Source organism: Carassius carassius, chromosome 18, assembly GCF_963082965.1.
Source record: "Carassius carassius chromosome 18, fCarCar2.1, whole genome shotgun sequence".
Lineage (NCBI taxonomy): Eukaryota > Metazoa > Chordata > Actinopteri > Cypriniformes > Cyprinidae > Carassius > Carassius carassius.
Window position 1 is genome coordinate 29,462,757 of NC_081772.1, and position 24,325 is coordinate 29,487,081.

General features: G+C 47.1%; 1 protein-coding gene and 8 non-coding genes across 9 annotated transcripts; all 9 read left to right on the forward strand.

Annotated features, from left to right (window-relative positions):
- The first annotated feature begins 460 nt into the window (after nucleotides 1-460).
- On the forward strand, nucleotides 461-542 carry trnas-uga (transfer RNA serine (anticodon UGA)). The gene has a single exon. It is a non-coding gene; the product is annotated as a tRNA-Ser (tRNA).
- Nucleotides 543-720: 178 nt separating this feature from the next.
- Nucleotides 721-793, forward strand: trnak-uuu (transfer RNA lysine (anticodon UUU)). The gene has a single exon. It is a non-coding gene; the product is annotated as a tRNA-Lys (tRNA).
- Nucleotides 794-9,345: 8,552 nt separating this feature from the next.
- On the forward strand, nucleotides 9,346-9,427 carry trnas-uga (transfer RNA serine (anticodon UGA)). The gene has a single exon. It is a non-coding gene; the product is annotated as a tRNA-Ser (tRNA).
- Nucleotides 9,428-10,045: 618 nt separating this feature from the next.
- trnak-uuu (transfer RNA lysine (anticodon UUU)) lies at nucleotides 10,046-10,118 on the forward strand. Its single transcript has one exon. It is a non-coding gene; the product is annotated as a tRNA-Lys (tRNA).
- Nucleotides 10,119-10,938: 820 nt separating this feature from the next.
- trnal-caa (transfer RNA leucine (anticodon CAA)) lies at nucleotides 10,939-11,020 on the forward strand. Its single transcript has one exon. It is a non-coding gene; the product is annotated as a tRNA-Leu (tRNA).
- A 650-nt stretch (nucleotides 11,021-11,670) lies between these two features.
- Nucleotides 11,671-11,752, forward strand: trnas-uga (transfer RNA serine (anticodon UGA)). Its single transcript has one exon. It is a non-coding gene; the product is annotated as a tRNA-Ser (tRNA).
- A 2,328-nt stretch (nucleotides 11,753-14,080) lies between these two features.
- Nucleotides 14,081-15,043, forward strand: LOC132091999 (paraneoplastic antigen Ma1 homolog). Its single transcript, XM_059498045.1, has one exon. It carries the CDS (start codon nucleotides 14,081-14,083, stop codon nucleotides 15,041-15,043), a length of 963 nt encoding a protein of 320 aa, XP_059354028.1.
- Nucleotides 15,044-23,092: 8,049 nt separating this feature from the next.
- trnan-auu (transfer RNA asparagine (anticodon AUU)) lies at nucleotides 23,093-23,165 on the forward strand. Its single transcript has one exon. It is a non-coding gene; the product is annotated as a tRNA-Asn (tRNA).
- An 819-nt stretch (nucleotides 23,166-23,984) lies between these two features.
- trnas-uga (transfer RNA serine (anticodon UGA)) lies at nucleotides 23,985-24,066 on the forward strand. The gene has a single exon. It is a non-coding gene; the product is annotated as a tRNA-Ser (tRNA).
- The last annotated feature ends 259 nt before the right edge of the window (nucleotides 24,067-24,325 follow it).

The following is a 24,325-nucleotide window of genomic DNA, read 5'->3' on the forward strand; positions in this document are numbered from 1 at the left end:
CAGAAATTGGTCTACTCCCGTAGTCGTGGCCGAGTGGTTAAGGCGATGGACTAGAAATCCATTGGGGTCTCCCCTCGCAAGTTCAAATCCTGCTGACTAAACTGTTTGCTGAAGGCCATGAGGCAAAGCATCCATGCATTTTTCATGGTCCTCGCACTTATTTGCGAAATGTCCAGTCCCTCTTCGATTGACAAACATGCCGCTGCTGCTTCTTGTATCCGGGCTCCAGGGTTTCTCTTGGGTGAGCCAGTGGCACGGCGTGATCGTATAGTGGTTAATACTTTGCGTTGTGGCTGCAGCAACCCCGGTTCGAATCAGGGTCACAGCAACCCTTTGCCATTGAGTATAAGGGAAGGTTGAAAATTTTTTTACCACCTCATCTTTCTGCGTGATTTTGTTTCTGAAGCTTGGCCTGTGCAGGGCGCCACCAGACAAGGGGGCTTGCTTTCTAAGATTAGGCGTAGTCGTGGCCGAGAGGTTAAGGCGATGGACTTGAGATCCATTGGGGTCTCCCCACGCAGGTTCGAACCCTGCCGACTACGGGAGGGCTTTGCAGTATTGCTTTAGCTTTCTGTGACGGTAATTGTGCCATCTATGGTCCTTCGCTCTCTGTGCCATAACTGCTTCTAGCTTTCATCCTCGTGACACCTGCGTCTCTTCTGGGCAGCTTGTTGTAAAACTGCTGCTTTATAAAAGGTGAGAAGCCAGTGCTCCACAAGAGCCCGGATAGCTCAGTCGGTAGAGCATCAGACTTTTAATCTGAGGGTCCAGGGTTCAAGTCCCTGTTTGGGAGAAGGTCTGTCTGCTTTTGGCGGAGTCACCCTGCTATCACTACGGTCCATCTCTTCTTCTAAATCTGTACTGGAGCGGTGTTCCTTCCTGCTCCAGGGTATCAGTGCACCTCCCTTAATCGGCACACCTGATTCTGATGGTCAGCCCTTTAGGAAAGAGCGCTCAAAGAGTGAGAAGAATAAGACAGACTTCCCAATTGTGCAGTGCTGTCAGTGCCCAGTGGGATCGCTGTTTTACCCGCTTGCAGGGCTAGCTTGCAATCTCCGCTTGCTGACTGAGCTGGGTTGGTTGCAAGTAGGTCAGGCAGCAGTGTTGGACACAAACTGAGCAGAAATTGGTTGGCTTGTTCGGCACACCTGATTCTTATGGTCAGCCTTTTTTTTTTTTTTTGGAGCGTCCATTCAGGTATAAGTTTGAGGGCTCGTGTACGTGGGTTAAGGGGACCTGCGCGCTGACCCCAAAAATTTTTTGCCGGACGCGGTGTCGATGTCTGCCGACTGCGCTGGCCCATGGGAGACCCCTGACCGGTGCGAGAGGATCTGGACCCCCGAGGGGCCTCGCGGAAGCTTACCCAAATTTGAGGCCCCTAAATGCCATTCAGCACTTCTCCACAGGGTGGCGCACGGAGCAGTACACCTCAGGTTTAAAACAGTGGCATTTACCCGAATGGGGGATGGACGATTTTTTTGCCCACGAAACCAATATTTGTCCATTTGACCTTTAAAGTTACAGAATGACCACAGAACCGGTGCGGACCCCCGTCGGACCCCCAACCCGGGTCCCACGAACCCATTATTTGTCCATTTGACCATTATATTCACACAATGACTGCGGATCATCTGCGGACCCCTTGCGGACCCCCACCCTGGGTCCCACGAACCTAGTATTTGTCCATTTGACCATTATATTTACACAATGACTGCGGATCATCTGCGGACCACTTGCGGACCCCCACCCTGGGTCCCACAAACCCACTATTTGTCCATTTGACCATTATATTCACACAATGACTGCGGATCATCTGCGGACCACTTGCGGACCCCCACCCTGGGTCCCACGAACCCAATATTTGTCCATTTGACCATTATGTTCACACAATGACTGCGGATCATCTGCGGACCACTTGCGGACCCCCACCCTGGGTCCCAAGAACCCAATATTTGTCCATTTGACCATTATGTTCACACAATGAATGCGGATCATCTGCGGACCACTTGTGGACCCCCACCCTGGGTCCCACGAACCCACTATTTGTCCATTTGACCATTATGTTCACGGAATGACCACAGATCACATGCGGAACATTTGCGGACCCCACCCCCGGGTCCCACGGACCCAATATTTGTCCATTTGACCATTAGCGTTAGAAAAGAGCCTCGTTCGGACATTTTTTTCTGAGACATCCCTGGGGCCCAAAACTTGGAACGGTGGCTCCTGGGGCTTCCCCCAGTAAGCTTATGAAGGCCCGGGGCCCAAGAGCCCTTGCAATCAGTGTCCATGAAACCGCTATGCTGAACACATTCAAATAAATGGCAGGTGGGATTTTTTTAGAAAAGTCCCAGGGGCCCGAAATTCGGAACGGTGGCTCTTTGGGGCCCCTGGATCGTGCAGTCAAAAGCGCGGGGCCCTAGTGCGATGCACTTTTTTCCCTTTAGTCCTACGACTATGTGCTTCGGGGCCCTGGGTGAGGGGCCCCTGAGATGCCAGAATCTAAAATCTGGGGGCCCTACGGCCTATCGTCTCCGAACTGTGGACGTCCCACCTCCCATCAAAACGCGTAATGCTTTTGTGGACGTGGGGTCCCTTCTGTGACCGTTTGACCCCTAGAGAAGGTGGTAGGGCCACCAGACTTCAGTGCCCGGTCGAGGGGATCCCCTCGAGACACATATCCAAAATTCGGCCCGATCGGACCCTTCGGAGTCGTGTCCACGTCATGTCCACGACCCTCTCGGGATCTCCCGAATTTCAGCCGCGGGGTCCAACGCATCGCGGAGATATTAGCAAAAAAATAGTACCATCCACCCCCCTCGCACCTACTCATCCATGCGGGCCAGGGTGCACCCTCCCCGGCTAGAGAAGGCAGCTCGAAGGGGGTGGAAGTCGGAAGAAAACATTTTTTATGAGGCCTAGAGAAAACACTTGTACTGTACCCAGGGCACTCAGAGGAATCCATTTTTGTAAGTTTTATCCCATTATACTGTAGAAATATGCATATAAAAAATGTTGGATTTTGGTTAACCAAAATGTCACAGACTTTGCCAAGCTGTAACTCCGCTGTGACCCCGGGGGTCAAGGTTACGGCCCCCCAAAATGTGGGATTTGAACCGGGATAACTCAGGAACCAGACCACCCAGGAACTAGAGGGTGGTCGCATACGGTAGGCCCCTCGACCCTCTAGGGATCCCCTGAATTTCAGCCCCGGGGTCCACCGCTTCGCGGAGATATTTGCAAAAAAATAGTACCATCCACCCCCCTCGCACCTACTCATCCATGCCGGCCAGGGTGCACCCTCCCCGGCTAGAGAAGGCAGCTCAAGGGGGGTGGAAGTCGGAAGAAAATTTTTTTTATGAGGCCGAGAGAAAACAGTTGTACTGTACTCAGGGCACTCAGAGGAATCAATTTTTGTAAGTTTTAACCCATAATACTGTAGAATTTGCATAAAAATGAGCGTTGAATTTTGGCACACATGTGCACCACATGTGGTGCGTATCTCACTTTTCATTAAATAGCAACTGTATTTAACTTTTTTTATTTCAAATGTGTGTTATTGTTAATGAAAAGACCTTTACTGTACTCAGGACACCCAGAGGAATCCATTTTTGTAAGTTTTATCCAATAATAATGTAAAATATGCATAAAAAATTATGTCCACCAGAGCACTACGGAGGTCCCGCTGAATAAATTGTAAATGGACATTTTTTTTAAAAAAAACCTCCCATTTGCCATTTATTCAGCACGCCCTTCCTAATGGTTCCATGGACGGATCAATTTCAGCGATTTCGTGGTTGAAGTCTCATCTGCTGTACTCTGCAAGCTCCGAGGAACCCATTTTTGTAAGTTTTGTCCCATAATACTGTAGAATTATGCATAGAAAACCACATGTGGTGCATGTCCACCCGCAATTTATTTGAACCCCATTCAAATATATGGCAGGTGGGACTTTTTTAGAAAAGACCCAGGGGCCCGAAATTCGGATCGGTGGGTCCAGGGGCCGCCCCGATTGAGCTGCCGAAAGAGCAGGGCCCTAAGGCGAGGGGATAATTCGGAGCCTCCTGCACAAAATCTCTCCCTCAGCCCTCTCTGACTCTTACATGATCAGAGCCTTTTGAGAGATTTCAGGGTGCCGGATGGGAATTATTTTTTCAAGGTCCTACAGCTTCGTGCTTAAAGGACATGGGAGAGGGGCCTCTGAGATGCAAGAATCTCGAATCTCGGGGCCCTACGACCCATCGTCTCCAAGGGGGGATGTCCCATCTCCAATGTAAACGCGTACCGGTTTGGTGGACAAGCGCTCCCTTTTTTGACCCTTTGACCCCTAAATAAGGTCGTAGGGTCACCAGACTTCTATGCCCGGTTGAGGTGGCCCCCATGAGACACATATCCAAAATTCGGCCCGATCGGACCCCGGCGAGCCGTGTCCACGAAACCGCTAGGCCGAACACATTCAAGTAAATGGCAGGAGGGATTTTTTAGAAACGTCCTAGGGGCCCAAAATTTGGATCGGTTGCTCCTGAGGGCCCCTAGAACGTGCTGTCAAAAGCGTGAGGACCTAGCGCGATGCCCTTTTTTTCCATGGGTCCTACGACTACGTGTTTCGGAGCCCTTGTTGAGGGGCCCCTGAGAAGCCAGAATCTCAAATCTCAAATCTATAGGGCCACCAGACTTCTGTGCCTGGTCGAGGGGATGCCCTCGAGACACATATCCAAAATTCGGCCCGATCGGACCCTTGGGAGTCGTGTCCACGAATCCGCTAGGCCGAAAGCATGGGAATAAATGGCAGGTGGGATTTTTTTAGAAACGTCCCAGGGGTCCCAAATTTCACAGCGGGGTCCGTGGGGCCCCCCCAGTGACCTCACCGAGACCGCGGGCCGATCGGAGCGACTTGGGTCGGCGACCCCGAAATGGCCAGAGGGGGCGCCGGTCAGCGCCCGCTGGGCGGGGACGCCCACCCCCCACCTCTGGGACCCTTTTGGGAACGTTCCGTAAAAATAGTGGAAAAGTGGACAAATAGTGGTTCCGTGGGACCGGGGGTCCGGGTCGGGGGTCCTCGCGGCTGGAGGGTCCGATCCGCGATGATAATGGTTAAATGGACAAATAATGGGTTCGTGGTCACGGGGGTCTGCACAGCGGACCCATATGGCGGGTGGACAAAACGCAGCTCGCTGGAATGCGAAGCCCACCCTAGAACAGCCCCGGCCATTCGTTTAATGGGAGAAAGGCCAAATAATAGGGTCCTGGGAGCGAATACCCCCAATGGCCAGCAGAACGATGGCAAAAGGACCTTTATAGGGTTCGTGGTCACGGGGGTCCGCTAAGCGGGCCCATATGGCGGGTGGACAAAACGCGGCCCGCTGGGATGCGAAGCCCACCCTAGAACTGCCGCGGCCATTCGTTTAATAGGAGAAAGGCCAAATAATAGGGTCCTGGGAGCGAATACCCCCAACGGCCAGCAGAACGATGGCAAAAGGACCTTTATAGGGTTTGTGGGAGGTGGGGGGGCTCTCCCGGTGGTCAACATCACCCCCTAGAGGTGTCAATACTTGGTTTACTGCGGATTCCCTACTGAAAAGGTGGGTAAGCCGACTCGTCCCGTTGGCCAGTTTTCTAAAGAAGAAAATGGATCCAAATTGACAGTACAATCCCTTCGAACCATTATGCGGTATATGGCAATTTAAATGAATGGGGTTTTTTCTACGAACCCATTATGTGTACTACCTAACATTAGGCGTAGTCGTGGCCGAGAGGTTAAGGCGATGGACTTGAAATCCATTGGGGTCTCCCTGCGCAGGTTCGAACTCTGGGTTAATGGTAGAACAGGAAGGGAGAATAAAAGGAATAGGCATAGAGGGAGGAGAGAATAAAATATTTCAATACGCTGATGATACTACGCTATTGCTGCAAGATCTGTTGAGTGTAAGGGAAGCAATGAAAATAGTACAAACATTTTGCAGGGGATCAGGGGCTAAAGTGAACGAGGATAAAACAGTATGCATGAGATTCGGGGGAAGTGAGGTTTTAACGGCGCACTTTAATTTTAAGGAAATGAATGAAATAAATTTTTTCGGTGTTTTAATGGGGAGGGATGAAACCAAAGCAGAAGGAATTATGTGGGATGAGATGTTAGGAGGGATCGAGAGAAGGTTGAATTTTTGGAGATTAATGTCCTTAACTTTGAAGGGGAGGGTTTTAATTTTGAATGTTTTAATGGTTTCTAAGTTATGGCATATTTTATATGTGGCTTCAATGCCGTTGTGGACAGAAAAAAGGCTGAAAAAATGTTTTTTAGATTTTTTATGGGAAGGAAAGCCACCGAGAATTGCATATAACACTTTAATAGGAGCAGTGGGGAAGGGGGGGCTAGGGCTAATGGACGTGGAGCAAAGAAAGAACAGTTTAAGGGTGAAAATCATAAGCAAATATCTAGACGAAGAAAATAAAGCAGCATGGAAAAGAACAATGGGGCATTTTTTAAACAAGTGTAGTCATTTTAATCTGGGGGACAACATTTTATGGATGAAAACAACAAATTGGATGACGGAGGGGCTGCCAGAATTTTATAAAGAACTGATGAGAGCATGGGGAAAATTTTTAGATAATGTGCATTTTAAGCCACAAGGTAGAGAGAACATTTTAAATCAGCCTTTATTCTTAAACAACTGCATTTTAAATCAAGGGAAGCAGGTTTTTTTTAAGAAATGGTGGGATGTTGGAATCATGAAAGTCAGAGATGTTTTATATGAATTCAAAGAGGGGTTTTTACCAGTGCAATACATTGTGGATGTGATGGAGGATGCAAAGGAGGATTATAGCAGACAAGAGATTACAAACAAATATGATTTAATTAAGAATGCTATACCTAAAGAATGGATAAAGAGAATTGAAAATATGGAAGAAGAAAATCAAGGAAAAGATGTGTATGTAAATATGGGGGGAAAATTGTGTGCTTTTAAAGAATGTACTGTGAAAATGTTTTATTGTTTTTTTAGAGATGTGGTTTTCAAGAAACCTGTTGTAAATGAATACTGGCTACGGATGTTCAATGATGTAACAGAAGAGAAAATATGGGGGAATATAAATGGGAAAATTGTACAGACTAAACTGGAGAATATGGAATATTTTATCAGGAACAAAGCAGTGTTCACAGATGTGATTTTAAGCAAAATTGGGATGGAGGAAAGTGCAATATGTAAAGTATTCCAAGATGCAGATGAAGGGTTTTTACACTTGTTTTTATATTGTGATAAGCTGAAAGATTTTAATGAGAGATGTAAAAGCATGTTTTTAATTTTGAGAGGAGAGGGAAATGGAAACTTTGAGTGGGAAAAGGTGTTAATGTTGGGCATTAATGAGAAATATAAACATGAGAAGCTGATTAATTTACTTGTGATGCTGATGAAAAGTGTGATATGGGAAAGAAGAGTGGTGGTGAAAAAGGACAATGCTTTAATTGATGTATGGAATGTGTTTAGGAGAAAAGTTGAAAAATATGTTGGATGTCTTTTTTATTATTTTAAATTGGAGGAAACGATTGATGTTTTTTATAATATTTTTACTCAGGAGGTATTAATGGTCTTCAAAGAGCTGGGAATTGAATTTTCATTTTTAAAAGATTAAACTATTTAATGACTTCTTTCTTTAAATTGTAAGTAAGATGTCTGTCAATTCAAGATTTTAGGAATTTTTTATGTCAAAGAAAGAATCTTATGTACTTTTGTATGTGAATAATTGATATGTATGTTTGAATTGATTAATTTCTTCAATAAATAAAAAAAAAAAAAAAAAAAAGGTTAAGGCGATTGACTTGAAATCCATTGGGGTCTCCCTGCGCAGGTTCGAACTCTGTCGACTACGGGAGGGATTTGCAGTATTGCTTTAGCTTTCTGTGACGGTAATTGTGCCTTCTATGGTCCTTCGCTCTCTGTGCCATAACTGCTTCTAGCTTTCATCCTTGTGACACCTGCATCTCTTCTGGGCAGCTTGTTGTAAAACTGCTGCTTTATAAAAGGTGAGAAGCCAGTGTTCCACAAGAGCCTGGATAGCTCAGTCGGTAGAGAATCAGACTTTTAATTTGAGGGTCCAGGGTTCAAGTCCCTGTTAGGGTGAAGGTCTGTCTGCTTTTGCCGGAGTCACCTTGCTATCACTACGGTCCATCTCTTCTTCTGAATCTGTACTGGAGCGGTGTTCCTTCCTGCTCCAGGGTATCAGTGCACCTCCCTTGTTTGGCACACCTGATTCTGATGGTCAGCTCGTTAGGAAAGCGCGCTCACAGAGTGAGTAGAATAAGACAGACCTCCGAATTGTTCAGTGATGTCGGTCCCCAGGCCCAGCACTGAAAAACCACATTATATAGGATGAGACATGGCAGCCTGATTTCTCCTCAGTGGGACTGCTGTTTTACCCGCTTCCAGGGCTAGCTTACAATCTCGGCTTGCTAGGTTGCAAGTAGGTCAGGCAGCAATGTGACACACAACAGGGCAGAAGGTGGTCTGCTTAATTCAAGTCCCTGTTTGGGCGAAGGTCAGTCTACTTTTTGGAGGCCTCAGCTTGCTATCACTACGGGTCCATCTCTTCTGCTGACTCAGTATTAGAGCGATGTTCCTTCCTTCTCCAGGGGGTCATTACATCTCCCTTGTTCGGCACACATGATTCTGATGGTCAGCCCTTTAGGAAAGAGTGCTCACGGAGTGAGTAGAATAAGACAGACCTCCCATTTGTGCAGTGCTGTCGGTTCCCAGGGCCAGTACTGAAAAACCCCATTACATAGGATGAGACATGGCAGCCTGATTTCTCCTCAGTGGGACTGCTGTTTTAGCCGCTTCCAGGGGTAGCTTACAATCTCGGCTTGCTAGGTTGCAAGTAGGTCAGGCAGCAGTGTTACACACAACATGGCAGAAGGTGGTCTGCTTAATTCAAGTCCCTGTTTGGGCGTAGGTCAGTCTTCTTTTTGTAGGCCTCAGCTTGCTATCACTACGGTCCATCTCTTCTGCTGACTCTGTACTAGAGCGATGTTCCTTTCTGCTCCCGGGGATCAGTGCATCTCCCTTGTTCGGCAAACCTGATTCTGATGGTCAGCCCTTTAGGAAAGAGTGCTCACAGAGTGAGTAGAATAAGACAGACTTCCCAATTGTGCAGTGCTGTCGGTCCCCAGGGCCAGTACTGAAAAACCTCATTACATAGGATGAGACATGGCAGCCTGATTTCTCCTCAGTGGGACTGTGTTTTACCCGCTTGCAGGGCTAGCTTGCAATCTCCGCTTGCTGACTGAGCTGGGTTGGTTGCAAGTAGGTCAGGCAACAGTGTTGGACACAAACTGAGCAGTAATTGGTCTATCCCGTAGTCGTGGCCGAGTGGTTAAGGTGATGGACTTGAAATCCATTGGGGTCTCCCCGCACAGGTTCAAATCCTGCTGACTACGCTGTTTGCTGAAGGCCATGAGGCAAAGCATCCATGCATTTTTCACGGTCCTCGCACTTATTTGCAAAATGTCCAGTCCCTCTTCGGTGGACAAACACGCCACTGCTGCTTCTTCTATCCGGGCTCCAGGGGTTGTCTTGGGTGAGCCAGTGGCACGCTGTGATCGTATAGTGTTTAGTACTCTGCGTTGTGGCCACAGCAACCCTGGTTCGAATCCGGGTCACGGCAACCCTCTGCCTTTGAGTATACGGGAAGGTTGAACATTTTTTACCACCTCATCGTTCTGCGTGATTTTGTTTCTGAAGCTTGGCCTGTGCAGGGCGCCATCAGACAAGGGGGCTTGCTTTCTAACATTAGGCGTAGTCGTGGCCGAGAGGTTAAGACGATGGACTTGAAATCCATTGGGGTCTCCCTGCGCAGGTTCGAACTCTTCCCATTTCCGGAAGGATTTGCAGTATTGCTTTAGCTTTCTGTGACTGTAATTGTGCCATCTATGGTCCTTCGCTCTCTGTGCCATAACTGCTTCTAGCTTTCATCCTCGTGACACCTGCGTCTCTTCTGGGCAGCTTGTTGTAAAATTGCTGCTTTATAAAAGGTGAGAAGCCAGTGCTCCTTAAGAGCCCGGATAGCTCAGTCGGTAGAGCATCAGACTTTTAATCTGAGGGTCCAGGGTTCAAGTCCCTGTTCGGGCGAAGGTCTTTCTGCTTTTGGCGGAGTCACCTTGCTATCACTACGGTCCATCTCTTCTTCTGAATCTGTACTGGAGCGGTGTTCCTTCCTGCTCCAGGGTATCAGTGCACCTCCCTTGTTTGGCACACCTGATTCTGATGGTCAGCTCGTTAGGAAAGCGCGCTCACAGAGTGAGTAGAATAAGACAGACCTCCGAATTGTGCAGTGCTGTCGGTCCCCAGGCCCAGCACTGAAAAACCCCATTACATAGGATGAGACATGGCAGCCTGATTTCTCCTCAGTGGGACTGCTGTTTTACCCACTTCCAGGGCTAGCTTACATTCTCGGCTTGCTAGGTTGCAAGTAGGTCAGGCAGCAATGTGACACACAACAGGGCAGAAGGTGGTCTGCTTAATTCAAGTCCCTGTTTGGGCGAAGGTCAGTCTACTTTTTGGAGGCCTCAGCTTGCTATCACTACGGGTCCATCTCTTCTGCTGACTCTGTATTAGAGCGATGTTCCTTCCTTCTCCAGGGGGTCAGTACATCTCCCTTGATCGGCACACATGATTCTGATGGTCAGCCCTTTAGGAAAGAGTGCTCACGGAGTGAGTAGAATAAGACAGACTTCCCAATTGTGCAGTGCTGTCGGTCCCCAGGGCCAGTACTGAAAAACCCCATTACATAGGATGAGACATGGCAGCCTGATTTCTCCTCAGTGGGACCGCTGTTTTACCCGCTTGCAGGGCTAGCTTGCAATCTCCACTCGCTGACTGAGCTGGGTTGGTTGCAAGAAGGTCAGGCAGCAGTGTTGGACACAAACTGAGCAGAAATTGGTCTACTCCCGTAGTTGTGACCGAGTGGTTAAGGCGATGGACTCAAAATCCATTGGGGTCTCCCTGTGCAGGTTCGAATCCTGCTGACTGTGCTGTTTGCTGAAGGCCATGAGGCAAAGCGTCCATGCATTTTTCACGGTCCTCGCACTTATTTGCGAAATGTCCAGTCCCTCTTCGATGGACAAACACGCCGCTGCTGCTTCTTGTATTCGGGTTCCAGGGGTTGTCCTGGGTGAGCCAGTGGCATGCCGTGATCGTATAGTGGTTAGTACTCTGCGTTGTGGCCGCAGCAACCCCGGTTCGAATCTGGGTCACGGCAACCCTTTGCCGTTGAGTTTACAGGAATGTTAAAAAATTTTCACCACCTCATCTTTCTGCGTGATTTTGTTTCTGAAGCTTGGCCTGTGCCGGGCGCCACCAGACAAGGGGGCTTGCTTTCTAACATTAGGCGTAGTCGTGGCCAAGAGGTTAAGGCGATGGACTTGAAATTCTTTGGGGTCTTCCCGCGCAGGTTCGAACCCGGGGTGAGCCAGTATCACGCCGTGATCGTATAGTGGTTAGTACTCTGCGTTGTGGCCGCAGCAACCCTGGTTCGAATCCGGGTCACGGACCCCCTTTGCCGTTGAGTTTACAGGAATGTTAAAAAATTTTCACCACCTCATCTTTCTGCGTGATTTTGTTTCTGAAGCTTGGCCTGTGCAGGGCGCCACCACACAAGGGGGCTTGCTTTCTAACATTAGGCGTAGTCGTGGCCGAGAGGTTAAGGCGATGGACTTGAAATCCATTGGGGTCTCCCCGCGCAGGTTCGAACCCTGCCGACTACGGGAGGGCTTTGCAGTATTGCTTTAGCTTTCTGTGACGGTAATTGTGCCTTCAATGGTCCTTCGCTCTCTGTGCCATAACTGCTTCTAGCTTTCATCCTCGTGACACCATCGTCTATTTTGGGCAGCTTGTTGTAAAACTGCTGCTTTATAAAAGTTGAGAAGCCAGTGCTCCACAAGAGCCCGGATAGCTCAGGCGGTGGAGCATCAGACTTTTAATCTGAGGGTCCAGGGTTCAAGTCCCTGTTTGGGCTAAGGTCTCTCTGCTTTTGGTGGAGTGACCTTGCTATCACTACGGTCCATCTCTTCTGCTGACTCTGTACTAGAGCGATGTTCCTTCCTGCTCCCGGGGATCAGTGCATCTCCCTTGTTCGGCACACCTGATTCTGATGGTCAGCCCTTTAGGAAAGAGTGCTCACAGAGTGAGTAGAATAAGACAGACTTCCCAATTGTGCAGTGCTGTCGGTCCCCAGGGCCAGTACTGAAAAACCCCATTACATAGGATGAGACATGGCAGCCTGATTTCTCCTCAGTGGGACCGCTGTTTTACCCGCTTCCAGGGCTAGCTTACAATCTCGGCTTGCTAGGTTGCAAGTAGGTCAGACAGCAGTGTTACACACAACATGGCAGAAGGTGGTCTGCTTAATTCAAGTCCCTGTTTGGGCGACGGTCAGTCTTCTTTTTGTAGGCCTCAGCTTGCTATCACTACGTTCCATCTCTTCTTCTGAATCTGTACTGGAGCGGTGTTCCTTCCTGCTCCAGGGTATCAGTGCACCTCCCTTGTTTGGCACACCTGATTCTGATGGTCAGCTCGTTAGGACAGCGCGCTCACAGAGTGAGTAGAATAAGACAGACCTCCGAATTGTGCAGTGCTGTCGGTCCCCAGGCCCAGCACTGAAAAACCCCATTACATGGTGTAACCCAGCTGAAATGTCAAAACACATTTAAATAAATAGTTCATGCTGATTTAAAAAACATGTTAAAAGAATATAAAGTTAAGAGGTGGTTAAAAATCTGATGTTTTCATTGTGTTTAAAAAGTGGTCGGATTCATGTTAAATTGTGTTTGTAAAAGAGAACGTTAGTTTATTTCATAATGTAAAAGCCAAAAAAAGAAAAAAATGATTTTCTTTTAGAGGAAGAATAATTCTGTTAAAACCAGGTTGTTTTGTCATGTGACCTTACGTCTGTGAGGGGAGGGGGACGAACACAGAAAGAGATAAGGATGGAAGGAGAGACGCATGTGAGAAAAAAAGTGGATTAAACAGTTCGTTTGTGCATTGAACAGCTTGTTATGCTGAACTTCTGATAGCTTGTACTTTTGATGGTCAGCCTGATAATCTTGTAAGTGACAAGTGATAGTTGTGAGCGACAGTTAATTTCAGCACAAAGTTTATTACTGTTGATTACATGCAGACTTCCGTGCTGGCTAAGCACGGGCTAAAGGCTAAGAGAAACGTGATCGGACTGTGTGGATGCAGCTGTTAGCTAACGCAGCTAGCCATGTAGCTGTTCGTCAGTTCCCGACCAGGAAACGAGAGGACGTGAACCAGATAGCACTCTGAGCTATCAGGGATGCTCAGAGTTCCTCTGGCAACGTTGGATAATCATCAGAGATCGTGTGGATATCGGTGTGGACACCTGTGTGCACTTCCATTCTCATCTGGACTGAGGTGAACTGACTGGAACATTGTGCTTGGAAAAGGTATCTGTTTCTTTTTGTTTTAACTCAATGAACCTGTAATTTTTGGGTTCCAACGATCCCGAGCCACGACTCAGGCCTGCAACGTTTGTTTTTCTAATAAGGGGTGCCGGCTTTTATTATTTTTATAAAAGTGAAACATTGTGTGAAATATTTTATTCCTTAAGAAAACACTGTTTTTTTAATTGTATACTGTATACTGGTCATTGTATACTGGTGTTTGCATTTTAGCCTAAGGGCACAGACATTTCATTTAGTTTATACTGTCTTTATTTACAATTATTTTATTTAATTAAAGTGAAAACTTGTTATTTTTACACCAAGGTTTCTGTTGTGAGTTTGAGTAGAATGTGCCATTTATTCAGTTATTTACCATAGTTTAGGTATTTGTCTTAGTCCAAGTTTAAGTTTAAGGCATTTTAGTGACCCATATATTTAATCCAGAATATCACACACATACAAGAGTATATATGAAACAAACCTAGGGCCCATCCTCTTATGAGCAGGATAGGAATGGTTACATAAAATGGAGGCACCGCTGGGATTGGGGTGATTTGTGATTAGTATTGGGGTTTTAACAGTCAGTGCAGATAATTAAAAAAAAAAAAATCTGTTAAACCACAGAGCAAAATGGCAGACAGAGCACAGCTCATTTCTGAGCTGAAGAGGTGGTGCAGAGGAGAAGGGCTGGATGAGGCTCATGGACTGATGGTGATAGTCCCACCTGATGTTGAAATAGCCCATATTGAAGAAGTTGTTCAAACCATTAAGTGCTTGGGACGTGTGCGTGTCAGAGGCAGGATGTTTGATACTACTTTGAGCAGCCTGATGGTTCTCTGTGAAACTAAGGAGAACCTCACCACTGTAAGCATTCCCCCTGAAGTGATGTATCCTGAGAGTGGAGAAACTTGGCCCCTGGTCACCATAGCTAGCAACCCAGCCCCTGAAGAGTTTGGTACCAAACTGAAAGTGCTGTTAGAGACTGAGGGAAAGACTATGGATGATCTTAAGGCCCTGCTCTCTAGCCCTCAACCACCCACTAACTCTACTGAATCCATCTTAAAGGCAGTGGGAGATCTGTTGGAGAAAACCAGTAAACCTCCTGCTGAAGGTGGGTACCGTCGTCTACGCATTTTCTCAGGACTTCTGCCAGTTCCACCTGGGGAGGAGCAGTTTGATCACTGGCTTGAGCAGGCATGGCTCATGGTGGAGGAGTGCGAATGCATGGAGAGAGAAAAAAGGCGCAGGCTGATGGAATGTTTAAGAGGACCAGCACTAGAAGTAGTTAAGGCTGTAAGAGACTCTCATCCTGATTCAAGTCCAGCTGAATATCTGGAGGCCTTGGAGAGTGCCTTTGGAACTGCTGAGTCTGGAGATGATCTGTATTTTGCTTTTCGACAGATGTACCAGCAACCAGGGGAGAAGTTGTCTGATTTCCTTAGACGCCTGGAGCGGTCTCTGTCTAAAGTTGTTCAGAGAAAAGGCATTTTGCCCAGCAACAAGGACAAAGCCCGTTTGTCTCAACTACTGAAAGGCGCTGTCGCCTCTAAACTTGATGCTAATTCAGTTACAATTAAGGGAGAGGAAGGATAACCCACCAACTTTTCTACAACTGCTGTGTGAAATTCGTCATGAAGAGGAGTATGAAACATCCAGGATGAAACTCAACAATTCAGTGAATCCAGTGCGCTCAAAGCACATAGCTGATGCTAAACAGGCAGAGATCCAAAGTTTAAAAGCTGAGATAAAAGAGCTCAAGTCAATGGTGGCTGCTCTGGCCCCCAAACCTACTGAAGCTAGAGCAGAACTCTCCAATCCCTCGCCTGTGACCCCTTCACTCTCAGGTGAACCAAGCCAAGACTCCGGGTTAGTGGCTCTAAAGAAGCAATTCAAGAGACTGCAGCAAAAGCTGCATAGGAAAGAGAACACATATGAGCCCTCTGTCAGAAACCCTTCTGTCTCAGCGGTGGAAGCTGGTTACCGAATCCCCACCAGACCCTCGAGACCCTCCGATGAGCAGTTTTGCTACCGGTGTGGGGAGAATGGTCACTTTGTTGCAAAGTGCCACAACCCAGAAAAACAAAACAAAGTCATAAGGAAGCTGATACGAGCCCTAAAAATTGTGAAAGAAAACCAGCCTGTTACCGACCCCACACCTTCTGAAGTAGACTGTGATGTAAAAAGAAGTGTTGTAAACACGCCAGTCACAACGGTAATTCCAGAAGGTTTGATCGGGCCCCCCAGTTTGGTAAAGTTGAAAGTAAAAGGACATCCCTGTAATGCTCTCATGGATAGTGGCTCACAGGTCACTATTATTTTTGAGTCATGGTACAAAAAGCACCTCGCAGATGTCCCCGTGCATCCTGTTTCTGGTCTGGCCATCTGGGGTTTGAGTGAATCCAACAGCAGCTATCCTTACCGTGGCTACAGTTTGGTAGATCTGGAATACCCTTCAGATGTTACTGGAATCAGTGAGGTTGTAACAGTTCTTGCTCTCATTTGCCCCAGTCCTAGGTCTGAAGAGCAGACACCAGTCATAATAGGGACAAATACCTGTCATGTGAGAAATCTGGTCAAGCGCTGCAGTGAAAAGGGTCTTGACATCACCAAAACTCTTGGCATAAAAGTTCATTGCGAAAACATGCCTAAACCCCCAACTTTAGTTTCACCTACCGTCGATGATGATGATGTTAGTTGGGTTACATGGCAAGGTCCAGGTTCCCTTACACTTCCCCCTGGGCAAGACTTACAGGTCAGCTGTAAAGTTGAGTTTATGCAAAAAGTTGATAAAGAGATCCTGATGGTAGACACATCCCCTTCAGCACCACTTCCAGCTAGTGTGCTATTGCAGCCCATGGTTGTGCCTGGCAATGCAGTAAATGTTAACAACTTCCAGATGCTAGTCCAAAATCAGTCCCTTAGGGAGACGGTTATACCAGAGGGCACTGTCATAGGGCACATGTATCTTACTGAGAGTGTCACTACTGTCTCTTTCCAAAAGACAACCGCAACAGACTTTGACAAAACCCTGATCAACTTTGGAGACTCCCCTGTAACAGAGGAATGGAAAGAGCGACTCCGGCAGAAGCTTTCCCAACGATCACATGTGTTCTCCATGGAGGAATGGGAGGTTGGAGAAGCTTAAGGGGTAGAGCACACCATCCATCTGTCTGATTCCCGACCATTCCGGCAACGGTCCAGACGTTTGACTCCTGCTGACATTGATGACGTAAGGAAACATCTTCAAGAGCTCACGCATGCAGGCATCATCAAAGAGTCTCGCAGCCCTTACGCATCACCAATAGTCATCGACAGAAAGAAAAATGGTTCCATACGTATGTGTATTGACTACAGGTTACTAAATAGTCGTACAATACCGGATCAGTACACCACCCCTTGCATCGATGATGCATTAGACTCTTTGTCTGGCAGCAAATGGTTCTCTGTGTTGGACTTGAGAAGTGGATATTACCAGATTCCTATGGCCGAAGAAGACAAGGAAAAAACGGCGTTCATTTGCCCGCTGGGGTTCTTCCAGTTCGAGAGAATGCCCCAGGGAATAACAGGAGCCCCAGCTACTTTCCAAAGGCTAATGGAAAAGACTGTGGGTGACATGAACCTTCTACAGGTTCTTGTTTACTTGGATGACATTATCGTCTTTGGAAAGTCATTAGAAGAACATGAGGAGAGGCTACTTAAGGTGCTCGACAGACTAGGAGAGGCTGGGCTGAAGCTTTCTCTGGATAAGTGTCAATTTTGCCAGCCAAAAGTAAAGTACCTCGGGCACATTGTGTCATCTGAAGGCATCTCACCAGATCCTGCAAAGATCGAAGCAGTTACCAACTGGCCCAAGCCGACTGACCTGAAGACCCTGAGATCTTTTTTGGGGTTTTGCGGGTATTATAGGCGATTCATAGCCAACTATGCTTCCATAGTTAGACCCTTAACAGAGCTAACCAAAGGCTATGCTCCGACACAAAAGAGTAAAAAGCAAAACAAAGATCCCTCCAAGAGCTATCTGAAAGAGTCTGAGCCATTTGGTCAAAGGTGGGATCAGTCCTGCACCGATGCTTTCCATCGGATCATCTACTGTCTAACACATGCTCCGGTGCTACCATTTGCCGACCCAGAGAAGCCATACATCCTTCATGTGGATGCCAGCTTAAAGGGAGTTGGGGCAGTTCTTTATCAGCAGCATTCAGAGGGTTTGAGACCAGTGGCTTTTGCAAGTAGAAAGCTGAGTCAGTCAGAGAAACGTTATCCAATTCACCAGCTGGAGTTTTTGTCACTCAAATGGGCTGTTGTGGATCGTTTTCAGGATTACCTGTATGGAGCCCGGTTTACGGTACGGACCGACAATAATCCCTTGACATATGTGCTCTCAACTGCTAAGCTGAATGCAGTGGGACACAGATGGCTTGCTGCTTTATCGACTTATGACTTTGATGTGCAGTACAGACCAGGCAAGCACAAACATAGATGCCGATCTTCTTTCCCGACATTTTCCGGATGATGATTCCCACCTAGATTGGGAAACCATATCACAGGATGGGGTGAAGTCGATCTGTCAAAGAGTCAGCTTACCTACTTCCTCAGATGGTTCAGTCCGCTATGTGGATCAGCTCGGAGCTCCCCCAGAATGCATTCCAAACATCTATTCATTCCCCATGCACATGGAGCTTGAGGCTTTGAAACACATAACCAAAGATGAGCTAGTACATGCACAAAAAGAAGATCCAGTCATTGGATCTGCACTACAGGCTGTCCAGCATCATAAATGGCCAGAACATGTTGAGAATGATCCAGAGTTTTCCCAACTGAAAGGAGAGAAAGACAAACTAACTCTAAATGCTGGTCTTCTCTATCGCCAGTCTAAATTGCCTTCAGAGGAGAACGTCAATCAGCTCATTTTGCCGACCAAGTATCGAGACACTGTTCTAAGGGCCCTACATGATGATTTGGGACATCTCGGAATCGAAAGAATAACTGACCTGCTGAGACAGAGATTCTTCTGACCAAAGATAGCAAAGATGTTGAGCAGTATATTAAAAACTGTGGAGAATGTATTACACGCAAGTCCCCTAATCAAAGAACAGCTCCCTTACACCAGATTACCAGCAGGGGACCAATGGATCTTGTGTGTATAGATTTCCTCTCCATGGAAGTAGACTCAAAAGGAATGAGCAGTGTATTGGTCGTAACTGATCACTTTACACGCTATGCACAAGCTTTCCCCACTAAGAACCAGAAAGCTCAAACAGTGGCCACGATCTTAGTTGACAAGATCTTTGTGCATTATGGGCTACCAACTAGGATCCATTCTGATCAGGGGCGGGATTTTGAGAGTAGATTGATCCAAGATCTGTTAAAGATGATGGGGATTCGTAAGTCACGTACTACTCCCTACCACCCGCAGGGGGATCCGCAGCCTGAAAGGTTCAACAGGACCTTGCTTTCTATGTTAGGAACGCTAACACCTGACAAGAAGCGTCAGTGGAGCCAACATGTACCACACTTGGTCCACGCCTACAACAACACTAAATGTGATTCAACAGGATATTCACCTTATTACTTAATGTTTGGCCGGGAAGCCAAGCTTCGGGTGGACTTGTGCTTTGGAACGGGTGTGGATGGGAAAGTAGACAGTCATTCCCGCTATGTGGCAAAGTTAAAAGAGGACTTGAAAAAAGCTTATCGGCTGGCATCAGAAATGGCTTATAGATCTCATCAAAGGAACAAGAAGTCCTACGACAAAAGAGTTAGTTTCCAGTCCTTAGACGTCGGTGACAGAGTGTTACTCAGGAACCTGGGGCTGAAAGGCAAACATAAGCTGCAAACAAGGTGGAATCCTATGCCTTACCTGGTTGTTGGAAAAATGCCAAATCTTCCTGTATATAAGCTCAGGCCTGAGAATGGGAAGGGAAGTGTTAAAACGCTTCACAGAGACCACATTCTGCCAATAGGACAGCTAGTGAGACTTCCAAAAGCAGCGGTGGATCATGACTCATGTGTCAGGGCAAGAACAAGAACTGAGACTTCCAGAAAACAGACATTGACCTTACCTGACACTGTCCTCCCCGAGCCACTTAGCACTGATTCTTCTTCCGACTCGGAGTACTACAGACCTACTAGGATTTGCTATAAGCTCAGAGAGACTCCCAGGACCAGACCGACTACACACCTTTCAGAGGACATGCAGGAGGATGTAGATCCCCCTCTGTCAGAAGAGAGCTCTGAAGAGGATGATAAGGTGGAGGAGGGACCCAGTCCGGATGCTGCTCCTGAAACTGATGATGAGCTGGAGGAGACTGGACAGGAGAGCTCTGAAGAGCCAGAAGTTGAACCAAATGAAAGTCAAGATGACAGTGCTCTTAAGTCTACAGACGTAGATGTTAGCGTAGATGCTAGTCAAACACCAGAGCCATTGATTAATAAAGCTGAAACACGCTCGAAAAGACCCATCAAACCAGTAGTAAGACTAACCTATGATGAGCCTGGTAAAGCTAGAGATCAGCCAATCACTATCATACAGAGAGGTGTGGTTATTAAGATTGGAAAGAATTAAACTTAGATAAGCTGTTGTTATATTTACCTTTCTCCTAAAGTAGAGTTTGAGTTGTTGTTGTCTGTTGAGGACACCAGACTATTAGAAGGGGGAGGGTGTAACCCAGCTGAAATGTTAAAACACATTTAAATAAATAGTTCATGTTGATTAAAAAAAACATGTTAAAAGAATATAAAGTTAAGAGGTGGTTAAAAATCTGATGTTTTCATTGTGTTTAAAAAGTGGGCGAATTCATGTTAAATTGTGTTTGTAAAAGAGAACGTTAGTTTATTTCATAATGTAAAAGCCAAAAAAAGAAAACATTATTTTATTTTAGAGGAAGAATAATTCTGTTAAAACCAGGTTGTTTTGTCATGTGACCTTACGTCTGTGAGGGGAGGGGGACGAACACAGAAAGAGATAAGGATGGAAGGAGAGACGCATGTGAGAAAAAAGTGGATTAAACAGTTCGTTTGTGCATTGAACAGCTTGTTATGCTGAACTTCTGATAGCTTGTACTTTTGATGGTCAGCCTGATAATCTTGTAAGTGACAAGTGATAGTTGTGAGCGACAGTTAATTTCAGCACGAAGTTTATTACTGTTGATTACATGCAGGCTGCCGTGCTGGCTAAGCACGGGCAAAAGGCTAAGAGAAACGTGATCGGACTGTGTGGATGCAGCTGTTAGCTAACGCAGCTAGCCATGTAGCTGTTCGTCAGTTCCCGACCAGGAAACGAGAGGACGTGAACCAGATAGCGCTCTGAGCTACCAGGGATGCTCAGAATTCCTCTGGCAACGTTGGATAATCATCAGAGATTGTGTGGATATCGGTGTGGACACCTGTGTGCGCTTCCATTCTCATCTGGACTGAGGTGAACTGACTGGAACATTGTGCTTGGAAAAGGTATCTGTTTTTTTTTGTTATAATTCAATGAACCTGTAATTTTTGGGTTCCAACGATCCCGAGCCACGAATCAGGCCTGCAACGTTTGTTTTTCTAATAAGGGGTGCCGGCTTTTATTATTTTTATAAAAGTGAAACATTGTGTGAAATATTTTATTCCTGAAGAAAACACTGTTTTTTGAACTGTCATTGTATACTGGTGTTTGCATTTTAGCCTAAGGGCACAGACATTTCATTTAGTTTATACTGTCTTTATTTACAATTATTTTATTTAATTAAAGTGAGAACTTGTTATTTTTACACCAAGGTTTCTGTTGTGAGTTTGAGTAGAATGTGACATTTATTCAGTTATTTACCATAGTTTAGGTATTTGTCTTAGTCCAAGTTTAAGTTTAAGGCATTTTAGTGACCCATATATTTAATCCAGAATATCACACACATACGAGAGTATATATGAAACGAACCTAGGGCCCATCCTCTTATGAGCAGGATAGGAAGGGTTACAATAGGATGAGACATGGCAGCCTGATTTCTCCTCAGTGGGACTGCTGTTTTACCCGCTTCCAGGGCTAGCTTACAATCTCGGCTTGCTAGGTTGCAAGTAGGTCAGGCAGCAATGTGACACACAACAGGGCAGAAGGTGGTCTGCTTAATTCAAGTCCCTGTTTGGGCGACGGTAAGTCTACTTTTTGGAGGACTCAGCTTGCTATCACTACGGGTCCATCTCTTCTGCTGACTCTGTATTAGAGCGATGTTCCTTCCTTCTCCAGGGGGTCAGTGCATCTCCCTTGTTCGGCACACATGATTCTGATGGTCAGCCCTTTAGGAAAGAGTGCTCACGGAGTGAGTAGAATAAGACAGACCTCCCATTTGTGCAGTGCTGTCGGTCCCCAGGGCCAGTACTGAAAAACCCCATTACATAGGATGAGACATGGCAGCCTGATTTCTCCTCAGTGGGACTGCTGTTTTAGCCGCTTCCAGGGCTAGATTAGAATCTCGGCTTGCTAGGTTGCAAGTAGGTCAGGCAGCAGTGTTACACACAACATGGCAGAAGGTGGTCTGCTTAATTCAAGTCCCTGTTTGGCCGAAGGTCAGTCTTCTTTTTGTAGGCCTCAGCTTGCTATCACTACGGTCCATCTCTTCTGCTGACTCTGTACTAGAGTGATGTTCCTTCCTGCTCCCGGGGATCAGTGCATCTCCCTTGTTAGGCACACCTGATTCTGATGGTCAGCCGTTTAAGAAAGAGTGCTCACAGAGTGAGAAGAATAAGACAGACTTCCCAATTGTGCAGTGCTGTCGGTCCCCAGGGCCAGTACTGAAAAACCCCATTACATAGGATGAGACATGGCAGCCTGATTTCTCCTCAGTGGGACAGCTGTTTTACCCGCTTGCAGGGCTAGCTTGCAATCTCCGCTTGCTGACTGAGCTGGGTTGGTTGCAAGCAGGTCAGGCAGCAGTGTTGGGCACAAACTGAGCAGAAATTGGTCTACTCCCGTAGTTGTGGCCGAGTGGTTAAGGCGATGGACTAGAAATCCATTGGGGTCTCGCCGCGCAGGTTCGAATTCTGCAGACTACGCTGTTTGCTGAAGGCCATGAGGCAAAGCGTCCATGCATTTTTCACGGTCCTCGCACTTATTTGCGAAATGTCCAGTCCCTCTTCGATGGACAAACACGCCGCTGCTGCTTTTTGTATCCGGGCTCCAGGGGTTGTCTTGGGTGAGCCAGTGGCACGCCTTGATCGTATAGTGGTTAGTACTCTGCGTTGTGACCGCAGCAACCCCGGCTCGTATCCGGGTCACGGCAATCCTTTGCTGTTGAGTATACGGGAAGGTTGAAAAAATTTTACCACCTCATCTTTCTGCGTGATTTTGTTTTTGAAGCTTGGCCTGTGCAGGGCGCCACCAGACAAGGGGGCTTGCTTTCTAACATTAGGCGTAGTCGTGGCCGAGAGCTTAAGGCGATGGACTTGAAATCCATTGGGGTCTCCCCGCGCAGATTCGAACTCTACCGACTACGGGAGGGATTTGCAGTATTGCTTTAGCTTTCTGTGACGGTAATTGTGCCTTCTATGGTCCTTCGCTCTCTGTGCCATAACTGCTTCTAGCTTTCATCCTCGTGACACCTGCGTCTCTTCTGGGCAGCTTGTTGTAAAACTGCTGCTTTATAAAAGGTGAGAAGCCAGTGCTCCACAAGAGCCGGGATAGCCCAGTCGGTAGAGAATCAGACTATTAATCTGAAGGTCCAGGGTTCAAGTCCCCGTTCGGGCGAAAGTCTGTCTGCTTTTGGCGAAGTCACCTTGCTATCACTACGGTCCATCTCTTCTTCTGAATCTGTACTGGAGCGGTGTTCCTTCCTACTCCACGGTATCAGTGCACCTCCCTTGTTTGGCACACCTGATTCTGATGGTCAGCTCGTTAGGAAAGCGAGCTCACAGAGTGAGTAGAATAAGACAGACCTCCGAATTGTGCAGTGCTGTCGGTCCCCAGGCCCAGCACTGAAAAACCCCATTACATAGGATGAGACATAGCAGCCTGATTTCTCCTCAGTGGGACTGCTGTTTTACCCGCTTCCAGGGCTAGCTTACAATCTCGGCTTGCTAGGTTGCAAGTAGGTCAGGCAGCAATGTGACACACAACAGGGCAGAAGTTGGTCTGCTTAATTCAAGTCCCTGTTTGGGCGAAGGTCAGTCTTCTTTTTGTAGGCCTCAGCTTGCTATCACTACGGTCCATCTCTTCTGCTGACTCTGTACTAGAGCGATGTTCCTTTCTGCTCCCAGGGATCAGTGCATCTCCCTCTTTCGGCAAACCTGATTCTGATGGTCAGCCCTTTAGGAAAGAGTGATCACAGAGTGAGTAGAATAAGACAGACTTCCCAATTGTGCAGTGTTGTCGGTCCCCAGGGCCAGTACTGAAAAACCCCATTACATAGGATGAGACATGGCAGCCTGATTTCTCCTCAGTGGGACCGCTGTTTTACCCGCTTGCAGGGCTAGCTTGCAATCTCCGCTTGCTGACTGAGCTGGGTTGGTTGCAAGTAGGTCAGGCAGCAGTGTTGGACACAAACTGAGCAGAAATTGGTCTACTCCCGTAGTCGTGGACGAGTGGTTAAGGTGATGGACTTGAAATCCATTGGGGTCTTCCCGCGCAGGTTCGAATCCTGCTGACTACGCTGTTTGCTGAAGGCCATGAGGCAAAGCATCCATGCATTTTTCACGGTCCTCGCACTTATTACTCTTCGATGGACAAACACGACGCTGCTGCTTCTTATATCCGGGCTCCAAGGATTTTCTTGTGTGAGCCAGTGGCACATCGTGATCGTATATTGGTTAATACTCTGCGTTGTGGCCGCAGCAACCCCGGTTCGAATCCGGGTCATGGCAACCCTTTGCCGTTGAGTATACGGGAAGGTTGAAAATTTTTTACCACCT